The sequence below is a fragment of the Chiloscyllium plagiosum genome, chromosome 5 (assembly GCF_004010195.1).
Source record: "Chiloscyllium plagiosum isolate BGI_BamShark_2017 chromosome 5, ASM401019v2, whole genome shotgun sequence".
Taxonomy (NCBI): domain Eukaryota; kingdom Metazoa; phylum Chordata; class Chondrichthyes; order Orectolobiformes; family Hemiscylliidae; genus Chiloscyllium; species Chiloscyllium plagiosum.
This window is the reverse complement of record NC_057714.1, coordinates 85448412-85461816: the sequence shown is the minus strand read 5'-3', so window position 1 is coordinate 85461816 and position 13405 is coordinate 85448412. Positions and strand designations below refer to the sequence as shown.

At 41.0% G+C, this 13405-nt stretch overlaps 1 protein-coding gene across 11 annotated transcripts in view; it reads right to left on the bottom strand.

Moving 5' to 3' along the window:
- The window catches only part of abi1a (abl-interactor 1a), a 125930-nt gene that overhangs the window by 80866 nt on the left and 31659 nt on the right, over positions 1-13405 (bottom strand). For all 11 annotated transcript variants that reach the window (XM_043690549.1, XM_043690539.1, XM_043690546.1 and 8 more), the window contains exon 2: positions 10907-11074. In XM_043690549.1, the coding sequence (XP_043546484.1) occupies positions 10907-11074 (168 nt within the window). The remainder of the gene's footprint in view (positions 1-10906; positions 11075-13405) is intronic.

Sequence of the window (13405 nt, the reverse complement as noted above, 5' to 3'; positions counted from 1 at the left end):
ACTGCCTGGCAATAATCATAAGAAAACTCAATGTTCAGCAAATACTATATCATGAAAAAACTTGAAGTAAAATTAAAACTACAGTGTCCTAGAAGTAGCCTGCTTTACTGAACTGAACACCATTGCGTACAAGATTTAAAGGCACTACAATGATAAAATGTCACAAGTAAACAGAACTGCTCTCCTGCTCCATTCAGACTGGTTTCAAAATAAACACCCTGCATTTTGCTGCAGGGATAAAATAGCTAAACCCAATTAATTCAACATTTAAAAATCCATATTGAAATAAAAATATAGTAATGATATACCAAATCAGTTTTAAACACAGCACTAAAAATGTGATCTTTGCAGTGTTGAACTTGGACAACCACTTTGGGATGTTCAAAACAGCAGGCAAGTATGAGCTTATCAATAATTTTTCACTCTGAAATAAAGTCATAAAAATCTTGGAGACATCTAAAGTTTTCTCTTGAAAGCTGACAAATGTAATGCCCTTTCAACATCCTGCTGGATTAAATAACCCCTGTGGATTTGGAACCAACTCATACCATCACATCCAAATGATCTAGTGACGATTATACCAGAATGCAAGAACCAACAACACAAATTAAAAACATTTTCTGGCATTTCTGTTGTTTGCCATTTCACTGTAGACAAGGCATATACTAAATTTAAAATAGGCACTAAAATTTGAAAATTACACTTGAGTGATACAAAGATTTACTGCTTGAGATGTGCTATCCTCGGTTACCATAGATTAAAAAGCCTCAACAACTCTCAAATTACAGTTGCGCACCATAAAAAAAAAACACAATTAAATGGCATAATATTTTTGGTCATCAGGTTTTTGCTTGCCTGCTCATGGAGAGAAGCAGTTCGTCAGTATTTCCTGGACTACAGTTCAAGTCTTTTCCTGGGAAAGTACAAGATCATGGGATCAGAAAGGAAGCATACAATAAGTGATTTATACATGGAGGAGCAGCAAAGGAGAACTTTTATTAATCACAATCTAATTTGCAAAAAAAAAGCAAAAATGTATGCTCTCCTAATAAATCTAGTAATTTACTGCAAAAAAAATTAGCTTCCTAAATTTTGTAAGTGATCTTACTAAACTCACCCACTGCGAGCAGCATCATTCAACATTTTAAACTTTTTAGTTCAACATTTCCCAGATTAGATTACTTATTTGCTTGACATTATATCAAGTTTCAAGTGAGAAAGGTAACCAAACAAGTTACTCCTTATCAACACTCAAATCACTGCTGAAAACTACATGCAATGACAGGATCAGATTCAGTCAATCCACCATCAACTCCCTGGAGGAGACAAGAAGAATGGCCACTTAGACAAGGTACCAGAGCACTGCTATGGAAACCATTCCCCAGTAAGAGTCACAACAACAGGACAGTAACTCAATAAATTCATAGTAGTACATCAGTGAAATCTTCCATTTGACTGAAAGTTAAAAGGTTTCAACAACTAATCAACTATTACATAAAAGGCAGGGCAAACATTAAATCTATACTGGGTCATGCATCAACCTGAAGCTCTGAAGTCACAGACTTCAGGTCTTACAATATCACCTATCGCTCACAAAGTCAACTACACAGCCTAGAATGGTCTTAAGAAAAATAAGTCCAGTCACATCCACTGGTAATGCGCACAGGTCCTCCAGAAAATAAAACTGAGTACACTGTTTTCCAGCTGACCATTCTTCACCTTCTTATTGCTGGTACTTCAAACTTCTTACTTAGCAGCATGCACTTCAAACTAAATCTGTATCATACTAAAGCCATACCTCTAATTAGTCCACTCTCAAAAGGTAACTTCACACAATTAATCATACTGACACTCCAATGTTAGGGCACCCAGGTCGAGGAGCTCTCATTAGTCCCTTCTCAGTTCTACTCGCTGGATAGGGTTGCAAACACTTTCAAAAAAACCCAAGTCAAGGATATTCAGAATGGATTTAGAGGACAAAGTATGATTTAACTTTACATTTGACAAATAAAGTAAATAAATAAAAGGATGTGTTAGATAACTTAAATTTTCTTTCTGAACATATATGTGAGATGTGAGCATCACTGCAAGGTCCACATTTATTGCCCATCATTAATTGTCCTTCAGAAGGCAGAGATGAAGTACATTCTCAATTCAGAGTCACACTGCATGGAAACTGACCCTTCGGCCAACTCATCCATGCCAACCAACTTTCCCAAACTAAACTTGTCCCACTTGCCTATGTTTGGCCCATATCCCTCTAAACCGTTCCTATTCATGTGCCTTTTCAACTTTTATAATAATAAAACTGTACCGGCATCTCCTTCCTCTGACAGTTTATTCCACATACAAACCACCCAGTTTGGAAACAAAACTGCTCCTCAGGTCCCCTTTCAATCTTTATCCTCTCACCTTAAGACCTGTGCCCTCTAGTTCTGAACTAGAAAAAGCTTGGCTATTCATCTTATCTACGCCCCTCATGATTTTTTTTAAACATCTGAGGTCACCTCTCACCCTCTTATGATCATTGAGGAACGTTCCTGCCTCTCCCAGAACTCAAACCTCCCAGTCCTGATAACATGCTTATGAATGGTTTTCTGAACCCTGTCCAATTTAATAATAGCCTTTCAATAAGCAGGATGACTAGAACTGCATGCAGCACTCCAAGGCTGGCCTCGTCAACATTCTGTATGACCTCAACATAAAATCTGAACTCTTATACTCAATGCTCTGAGCCAAGGCAGCATGCAGGCTAAACACCTTCTAAACCATCTGGTCTACGTGTAATGCAACTTTGAATGACCTATGCACCCAAATCCCCAAGTTTCTGTTCAACAATGTGACCCACAGCTCTACCGTTAACCGTACAGGACCAGTCCTCGTCAGTTTTAAATGATGGACCGGTCAGGTGGTGTGTCTGTGTCTGTGTCCTCCACATTTATCCACTGCGGTTGCAGGGTCCCAAGGCGAAATATGAGGCACACTTCCTCCAGGCATTGGGTGCTAACAGTTTGGCAATGGAGGCAGCCCAGAGGGCCTGCATGCCCTTGGAGTGGGAGGAGGATTGTTCAGCCATGGGGCGGTAGGGTTGGTGGTCACATGTCCCGGAGATGTTCTGAGGTGATCTGCAAGAAGGCATCCTGTCTTCCCGACGTACAGGAGATCACAACTGATGCAATGGATGCAGTGGATAACATTGGTAGAGGTACAGCTAAAATTTCTGACAAATGCGGAAGGATCCCTTGGGCCTTGTACGGAGGTGAGGGAAGTGGGGTGGGGACACAGGTTTTGTACTTCCTGCAGTGGCAGGGAAACTGCCAGGAGTGGGGTGTGGGCCTGATGAGGGAGTCACGGAGGGAATGGTCTCTCCAGAATGCTGATAGGAGCGGGGAGGGAAGTATCTTTGGTGATGGGGTCCATTGGGAGGTGGTGGAAGTGGCAGAGGATGATGCAATGTATGCGAAGGTTGGTGGGGTGTAAGGTGAGGACGGAGGGGGAGGAATCTGTCCTTGTTGTGTTGGGAAGGGCAGTGTTGCTTGAAGTGGAGGAGATGCGTTGGAGGACATAGTCAAACACATAGGAAGGGAAGTTGTGATTTTGGAAGGCGGCAGCCATCTGGGACTCTGAGGTGGAATTAATCATCCTGGCAACATATGCGGCGATGGCAGAGGAATTGGGAATAAGGTACAGCGTTTTTACAGGAGGTCAGGTAGGAGGAAGTGTAGTTTCGGCAGCTGAGAGAGTCGGTGGGGTTGTAGTGGATGTCTGTGGTTAGTTGGTAACCGGAGACTATGATAGAGAGGTCCAGGAAAGGGAGGGAGATCCACCACTTCCTCTGGCAGCTCACTCCATATACACACACACACACCACCCTTTGTGGGAAAATGTTGCCCTCAAGTACTGAATTCCCACAACGCAGGGAATTGACAGTGCCTATTTGCCCTCTCCATGCCCCTCAATCTTTTTGTAAAATATTCTTATACAAAAAAATGTTTCTTTACAAAATTATAAAATTGCAAAAATATGAAAGTGACATAACAAATATTTGGCCAACTACTATACTACAAAACAGAACTCAAATACACTTATTACACATCAATCAATTAAAAAAAATCACAAAATAAATGTTCCCCACTCAGTGTAAAAAGACCTCAGCTATCAACCTTCGAGCCCCTCAACTTGACAAACCTCAAGGTGGTCACCCCTCAGCCTCCGACACTCCAGGGAAAATAGCCCCATCTGATTCAGCCTCTCCCTACAGCTCAAATCCTCCAACCCTAGCAACATTCTTGGACACCTTGCCTGAATCCTCAAGTTCCACAACATCCTTCCTATAGCAGGAGACCAGAATTGCATCAATATCCCACGTGGTCTAACCAATGTGCTGTATAGCCACAATGACCCCAACTCCTATACTCAATGCTCTGACCAATAAAGGCAAGCATTCCAAATGCCTTCTTCACTACCCTATCCATCCACAACTCTACTTTCATGGAGCTATGAACCTGCACTCCAAAGATCTCTTAATTCAGCAACACCCCCCAGGACCTAAGTGTACAAGTCCTGCCTGATATGGATTTCCAAAACGCAGCATCTTGCATTTATCTAAATTGAAACTCCACCTGTCACTACATTGCCCATTGGCCCATTTGATCAAAATCCCATTCTACATGAAGGTTGCCTTCTTCACTGTCCATTATACATTCAATTTTGATGTGTCATCTACAAAAATTTACTAATTGTACCTCGTCTGTTCATATCAAAATCATTTATATAAATGACAAAAAGCTGTGGATCTAGCACCGATCCTTGTGGCACACCACTGGTCAAAGGCGTCCAGTCTGAAAGGCAATCCTCCACCACCACCAGCCTTTGTCTTCTACCTTAGAGACAGTTCTGTATCCAAATTCTCCCTGTATTTCAGGAGATCTAACCTTGCCAACCAGTCTACCATGAGGAACCTGGTCAAGCACCTTACGGAAGTCCATATACATCATGGCTACCATTCTGCCCTCAATTCTCTTCATTACTTCAAAAAAGTAATTCAAATGGCCGAAGTAATGCATTATTTCAAATGCCCGAAACGTCGATTCACCGGCTCCTTGGATGCTGCCTGACCTGCTGCGCTTTTCCAGCAACACATTTTCAGCTCATTACTTCAAAAAGCTCAATCAAGATCATGAGATATGATTTCCCATGCACAAAGCCCCTAATCAGTCCTTGCCTATCCAAATATATGTAAATCCTGTTCCTCAGGATTCCCTCCAACAACTTACCCATGACCAACATCAGGCTCACTGGTCTGTAGATCTCTGGTACTGCCTTACCACCTTAAGTAGTAGCTTCACATTAGCCGATCTCACCTGTGACTATCAATCATACAAATATCTCAACAAGGGGCACAGCAATCACTTCCCGAGCTTCCTACAGACTTCTAGGGTACACATTATCTGGTCCTAGAAATTGCTCGACCTTGGTTTTTAAGACATCCAGCATCCCCGCTTCTGTAATAGAGATGTTACCATATCCTTTTCCACAGTAAACACTGATGCAAAATACTCATTTACTATCTCCTCCCCTCTCCTGCAGTTCCATATATAAGCAGCCTTGCTCATCTTTGAGGATTCCTATTCTCTTCCTATTTACCCATTTGTCCTTAAATGTAATTATGAAATCCCTTTGGACTCTCACTAATGCTATTTGCCAAAGGTATCTCACGTCCCCTTTTTGCCTTCCCGATTTCCCTCTTAAGCATTCTCCTACTGCCTTTAGACTCTAAGAATTCACTTGATCCCTCCTGTGTATACCTGACATATGCTTCCTTCTGTTTCTTAACCAAACCTCAATATCTCCAGTCACCAGCATTCCATACACCCACCAGCCTTGCTTTCCACTCCAACAGTCATACGGTCTCTGGCTCTCGTTAGCTTATCCCCTTACCTGCAAACATTTACACCAAAATCTTGCCTAATATCAAAACTAGACTTCCTCTAATTTAGAACTTCTAGATCTGGTCTACCCTTTTCCATCACTATTTTAAATCGAAGAGAATTATGGTCCCTGGCCCCAAAGTGCTCCCCCACTTCCCCAGCCTTATTTCCCAAGAGTAGGTCAAGTTTTGCATCTTCACTAATATTAAAGGTGCAACCTTCTCTATATTCACATACTGAATCAAAAAAAATGTTCTTGTACACACCTAACAAATTCCTCTCCATCTAAACCCTTAACACTATAGCAGTCCCAGTCTACTTTTGCAAAGTTAAAATCCTCTACTATTATCACCTATTATTCTTACAGGTAACTGAGATCTTCTTACAATTTTTTTCTCAACTTCCTGCTGACTATTGGGGGCATCTATTACACAATCCCAATAAGATGATCATCCCAATAATATGATCATCCCTTTCTTATTTCTCAGTTCCCTGGATGTATTTCCAAGAATAGCTTAAGTACAGCCATAATGTTTTCCCTGATCAAAAAGGGCCACTTCCCATCATCTCTTCCCCCTCTTTCTTTAGAATTTGTATCCTGGAACTTTAAGCTCCCAGTCCTGCCCATCCCTGAACCATGTCGCTATAATTGCTACGATATCCCAGGCCCACATTCATAACCATGTCCGGAGTTCATCTGCCTTCCCTGTTCGGCTGCTTGCATAGCAATAAATGCAGGTCAAGTGATCATTCTTGCTTCGCTCTGTGCTTTGTTCCTGTGTTTGACCTGCTACTTTTCCCAACTGTACCAGTCTCAGACAGATCTCTCTTCACTATCTCACTGGATCCCACCCCCTAACTTGCTAGTTTAAATCCTCCCAATTTAGATCCAGCAAATCTCCCTGCCAGTATATTAATCCCCGTCCAACTCAGGTGCAATCCGTCCTTTTTATGCAGGTCTTTTAAAATTACTAAGTAAAACAAATCTCAGTTCCATATTAACCAAGACAGATTGGCTGGTGTGAAATTTATTAGTTTATTCAATTCAAACTCCAAAAATTGCCACGGTGGTATATGCATTTGTGCCTCCAAGAACATCAGCCCAAGCCTGTGGATCTCCACTCAGTAACAATCACACAATACTAGCATTTATTCATGACACCTAAGCACCCTGATGCGAAAACTGCAACACTACAGTTTCTGCATGCATCTTTTTTCATACGTCTAAGAGGAATATTACAGTTCAATCATCTGATACAGGATACAAGACTGGTTTACTCAGGAGAAAGTGAGGACTACAGATGCTGGAGATCAGCGCTGAAAATGTGTTGCTGGAAAAGTGCAGCAGGTCAGGCAGCATCCAAGGAGCAGGAGAATCGACGTTTCGGGCATAAGCCCTTCTTCAGGAATCAAACTTCAGGAAGCAAACATTGTACAAAAAAATTAATCAAGATGTCAGAGACGTGCAAATGGGTAAATAATAAGGCAAGTTCTACTAGTTGAATCAAGATCACAGGAAAACAAGCTTAATCTGTACAGATTAGGACAGATAGCTCCACCTAAAAAAAAAGTACAGAGCTTCAGGGTCATTTTCTGTGACAGGACCAAAAATTCATTACCTCGCAATATTCATAGAATACAGAACAAAACAACACAGAGAGGCCCTTTGGCCCTCAAAGTTGCGCAGACCTGTGAACTAATCTAAGCCCATCCCCCTACACTATCCCATCATCCAGGTGCTTATCCAAGGATTGTTTAAATTTCTAATTAACTAATTTGAATTAACTACATTGGTAGGCAGGGCATTCTATGCCCTTACCACTGAGTAAAGAACCTGCCTCTGACATCTGTCTTTAAATCTCTCACCTGTCAATTTGTAGTTATGCCCCCTCGTACAAGCTGACGTAATTGTCCTGGGGAAAAAAAGACTTACACTTTACCCTACCTAATCCTCCGATCATCTTGTATGTCTCTATCAACTCCCCTCTTAGCCGCCTTCTCTCCAATGAGAACAGGTCAGAGTCTCTCAGCCTTTCCTCATGAGACTGTCCCTCCAAACCAGGCAATATCCTGGTAAATCTCCCCTGCATCTTTTCCTTTGCTTCCACATCCTTCCTGTAATGGGGCAACCAGAACAGTATACAATATTCCAAGTGTGGCCACACTAGCATTTCGTATTGTTGCAGCATGACATTATGGCTCTGGAACTCAATCCTTCTTCCAATTCGATGCGCCTTGTTCTATACAATGCATGAACTCACCTCCATTTTTAATAACCAGCTTAAGAGGACCAAATAAATTCACTATTCCAGCAGTTTGTTGCTTTAAAACAACAGTCAACAAAAATGTTAACGGCTATTCTCAATCTTTGTACATCCCCCTCAATGTTTGACCTATTAACACATCTGAATGCCCCTCTTCCCTAACATCATTCAAGAGACAGAAACACACACCAAGAGGGGTGTAAAGCTGGGGAGGGAGGTGGGGCAGAGACAGAGGAAGGAGAGGGAGAAGTTGGGGAAGGGTGGAAAGGGGAGGAACACAGGCAGACAGAAGAGGGGCAAGCAGGGGGGCTTGCTCTCAGTAGAGGTGACCTATTTTCTGCTATTAGCATTTACAAATAACTCCCATGCCTGTCTCTTCTACCACTCCCCTTTGCCTTTTGGTCTGGACACACATTCTTCAAAACTGCTTCTCTTCCCTTCCATCTCCCCTCCATTTTACAGCAGGAATCTTTGAAACTGAAGGGCACTGTTCATGTTCAACTCAACATTGACCAACTCTCTACCTCTCCACAGATACTGCCAGGTCTGCCAACTTTCTCCAGCACTTGCCATTATGTCACTTGTACATAGTGCACTGCAGTGCACTTGCCAAGTACAAATTGCTTAAAAATCCTTGCCTTACAACACAACGCAGATCATGGAGGTCCAGGTTTTAACTCCTTCGAAAGGAAGGGAAGCATGACAAAATTAAGTTTATTTACAGAATACAAGGCACATTTGTTTTGAAAACAAAGAATTAATCCACGTACAAGGTATGCCAACAGTTTCTAAAATTACCAGAGTATTCTTGCAGAAAGTAGCATACTGGAGTACATTAACATTTTTTCTCAATGTATTCATTACCCATCCAAACCATTTACATGTAGCAATTTTTTGCATAACTCAGCGTCTTACAAGGCCAATTCAGATGGCGTTCCAAGTAGTATGAACCAGCCTGACACTTAAGACACAGCCATTAAAGGCTGCACAATGCCTTTACTGAAGGGAAATGCGTAAAATGAGCTCTGACTTGGCTTTTGTTTTATTCAACTATTTGATCTTCCTAATTTTCTTGTTAATTCTATTTCATAATTTGTTATAACATAGAATTAAGCAAGTATTCTTCATTCTAAGTCATTAGACCACAATATCCATGAATTACCTTGGCAAGGAGATTCAATGAGGTTATAGAATGGTAGCATGAATTATGACAGATCAGGAATTAAAAAATTATAGCCACATACAACGTATTGATTCAGGATTTTCAAAATGAGGATAGTCCAGTTATTCTAGACATCAATCTACATTATCCTAGCTCTTCACAATTTATCAATGTTCTCTTAACAGGACCTCAAGAAATAGCAAAGCTCCATGAAAGTTCGAGGAGAAAGTGAGGACTGCAGATGCTGGAGGTCAGAGCTGAAAATGTGTTGCTGGAAAAGCGCAGGTCAGACAGCATCCAGGGAACAGGAAAATCAACGGATTCCTGAAGGGCTTATACCGAAACGTCGATTCTCCTGTTCCCTGGATGCTGCCTGACCTGCTGCGCTTTTCCAGCAACACATTTTCAGCTCATCCATGAAAGTTCACCAGCTTTAAATTCTAAAAGGCTGATGAAAGCAAAAAAAAAAGCAGCCTTCAACTTTACAGCACTAACTAACAAGAAGAGTCTGACAGGACATGGTTTGTTGCCTGCCAAGCAGATAACTTGATCACTTAAAGTAAAAAAGGTCAGCAATCAAGAAACAGAGACCTACACGAACAAGTTCTCCTCACACTGAAACAGATAGATTTTTTAAGCCTGCAGTCAGCACTACTTTCCCTCGTGAATTTTTGCTTTAACAACACATTGATACTTACTGATTTTACTTGTGCCAGTTATCCACCACCTCATCTATGTGACCATTCTTCACATGCAAGTATACGTTTGTGTGACAACCTTGTTAATTTTGAGGGGCATACTGCAGAGCCATATTCTATTACCACTGGAACTGAAACCACATACATTTTCAACAGGAGTGATTAAAGATTGAATGATAAACACTGGAATTTTCCATGTCTAATTCAAAAAATAAAGAAGGCCCCAGTGTCAGACAGTACTACTGGATGTTGAAATTCAGGGAAAAACAAAATTTTACGATTTAAACATTAAGTTGCGCAAATGAATTAAGTTACCCTAACAATCTGTGGAGGAAAACAAAGTATGAGGTGTTACAAATTTAACTAGTCTGTTTCCAACTACCATCTACTATCAAAGAGTTTAAGGGTTAAATTAATATTTTCATGTATCCAAAGTAATGCAGCATATGAATGATAACAAAGAAACTCCAAGAGTAAAGACCTACCATTAAAAATAAATCACATGTTAAATTAAATCATTATATAAAATCACTGATATAAAATTGCTAAAATACCCTAAGTATTAGTTAAGCATTAGTAATTACTAGACTGCTGAAACCACAGCACCCCAACTGATTAGAATTAATTCCAAAGCAAAAAATTGTTTTCTCAACTCCAAAAAGAAGACAATTACTTTTCATTCTGGTTAGATGCACTATTAAATATGATACGGAGTAAGTATGATGAACCGTTACAGTAAACCATTGCCTAAGGGTCAAAGTAAAACATAATACTTCAAGAAACATAAGCACCCATTATTTTTCAAAAAGGTTTGTACAATTTTATTCCTTTCTCATGGACAAATTTAGTTACCTGAGAAATATGGTTAATGGAAGATTCCATCCTCCGGAGTTGAGAGGCTTGAATATCCAGCAACTGGAGCACATTGTTTGCCAAAGCATTTATCTGGTAAGCAACACTCGCAAGGGACTGGGTGGTATATGCTTTTGTCTCTTCGAGGGCCTTTCTCTTGTCTTGAGCCTAGAACAAAAACAATATTTGGAATTGAATTTCTATAGCATTTCACAAAATATCACATTTCAATGTTTTTACTTTAGAAACTTAAGGATAGCAATATCAAACTAACACTTTTGCAACTCATTGACAAGTTACTGATGAAAATTGTGTTGGAACTAGCCATCTGAAGAGGTCGGTCATTATAAATAAGTAAATATGTTCAGTCTTCAAATGGATTAAGCTCTGCCTTACAAGGCCAATGCTGAGAACACATTAGACTCTGGCAGCAAGACAGCTCCTATCCATACTAGCATAGGGAAGGTAAACCAGCATTAAACCACCATGCCAATGGCCCATGCTGAAAGGGCAGACGCATGACAAAAGAATCAATCAATCCGCAAAACAGCAGTAAAGGTACCAACTGTATCAATGCAATAAGTAAGGCAAGAAACTTTATATATATATATTTACACAAGTCCAATATAATTAAAGCTTACACTTCTAAAAATAAAATTCACTTTTCACAAATCAAGATGGAGCTAGCCATGGACAGCTGAGTCTCAATGTTGTTACGCTAAAGGGGATTCAGACAAAAAAAAAGGTTACAAATAGCTTTCCCAACTGCAAGTGCTGTAACGAGGTAAATTCTAGTGGTTTATTTAATCAATGGAGACACTAATTGATTATGTTCAGCAAGTCTGGCATTTTTCTTTTTTAAAGAAAGCATTTCCAATTTTATTTTCATCCATTTTGACTGTTTGCAGACTTAGTAGGATATGACAGGAACCTAAGTCAAAGGTCTGAATTATAGACTAGCCAGTCTTACGTCGGTGGTGGGCAAATTATTGGAGAGGTTTCTGAAAGACAGGATTTATGATTTGGAAAATAATGGCCTGATTAGAGATTATTAGCAATGCTTTGGATGGGCAGGTCTAGCATGCCTCACAAGCCTTTTGAATAATTTGAGGAAGTGACACAACACTGAGAAAGGCAGAGTAGTGGGTGTGGTGGACATGGATTTCAAGGAGAAAGTGAGGTCTGCAGACGCTGGAGATCAAAGCTGAAACTTTATTGCTGGAACAGCACAGCAGGTCAGGCAGCATCTAGGGAACAGAAGATTCGACGTTTCGGGCACATGCCCTTCTTCAGGAATTCTCTGCTCATTCCTGAAGAAGGGCATGTGCCCGAAACGTCGAATCTTCTGTTCCCTAGATGCTGCCTGACCTGCTGTGCTGTTCCAGCAATAAAGTTTCAGCAGCGGACATGGATTTCAGAAAAGCATTTCATAAGGTTCCCCCATGGTAGGCTCACATAACCATTAAGGAGGCATGCGATGTAGGGAAATTTGGTTGTCTGGGTACAGAATTGCCTGGCCCATACAAGACAGAGGGTGGTAGTTGATGGAAAGTGTTCAGCCTGGGAGCTTAGTAATCAGTGGTATTCCACAAGGATGTGTTCTGGGAGCTCTACTCTGACAGCTCCTTGTCAAAAGCTGTCCCTCTCTCATTTCTGGAATGTAGCTCTTTTGTCCATATTTGAACCAAGGCTTTAATGAGGTCAGGAGCTGAACGACTGCAACAGAACTCAAACCCAAACATAAGCAAACAAACAATGTGACCCTTATCCTGCCCAATACCACCTCAAATTTCAAGCAAATTAGATTGTTAAACTTGGATTTCACTTTGAGAAAGCCATGACAACTCTTAAATTGACCCTTTATTCCATGCAACTACAAATTCTATCCCGAATAACAGTCTCAAGAAACTTCCCCAACACTGAAATTAAACCGATTTGTTTGTAATTGCTGAGTTTGTTCAATAAAAAGGTTTAATCTTGGCAATTTTAGTCTTCTGACACCTCAAAAGACTGGCCAGTGACGCTGCAGTCCAAAATTCTTGGATGTATCTCATTCAATCACGGTGTTTTGTCAATTTTAAGTATAACAGTCTAGCTAACACCGATCAGCCATGATTCATTGTGACGGAAGTGGGGACTGCAGATGCTGGAGATTAGAGTAGAGAGACTGTGATACTTGAAAAGCACAGCAGGTCAGGCAGCCTCCAAAGAGCACCAAAATTGATGTTTAGGGCAAAAGCCCTTCATCATGAAGGAGGCTGGGTGCCTCGGGGTGGGACTAGGGGGAAGATGGCTGAGTGCACAATAGGTGGATGGAGGTGAGGGGTAAAAAGGTGATAGGTTAAAGGGGAGGGTGGAATGGATAGATGGCAAGGAAGATGAACAGGTGGGATAGGGCACGAGGCAGTGCTGAGTTGGAAAGTTGGAACTTGGATAAACGTGGTGGTGTTGGGGGGAGGGTGGGGGGAGGAAAACAAAGAGAAGAGGGGGGAAAAAAAA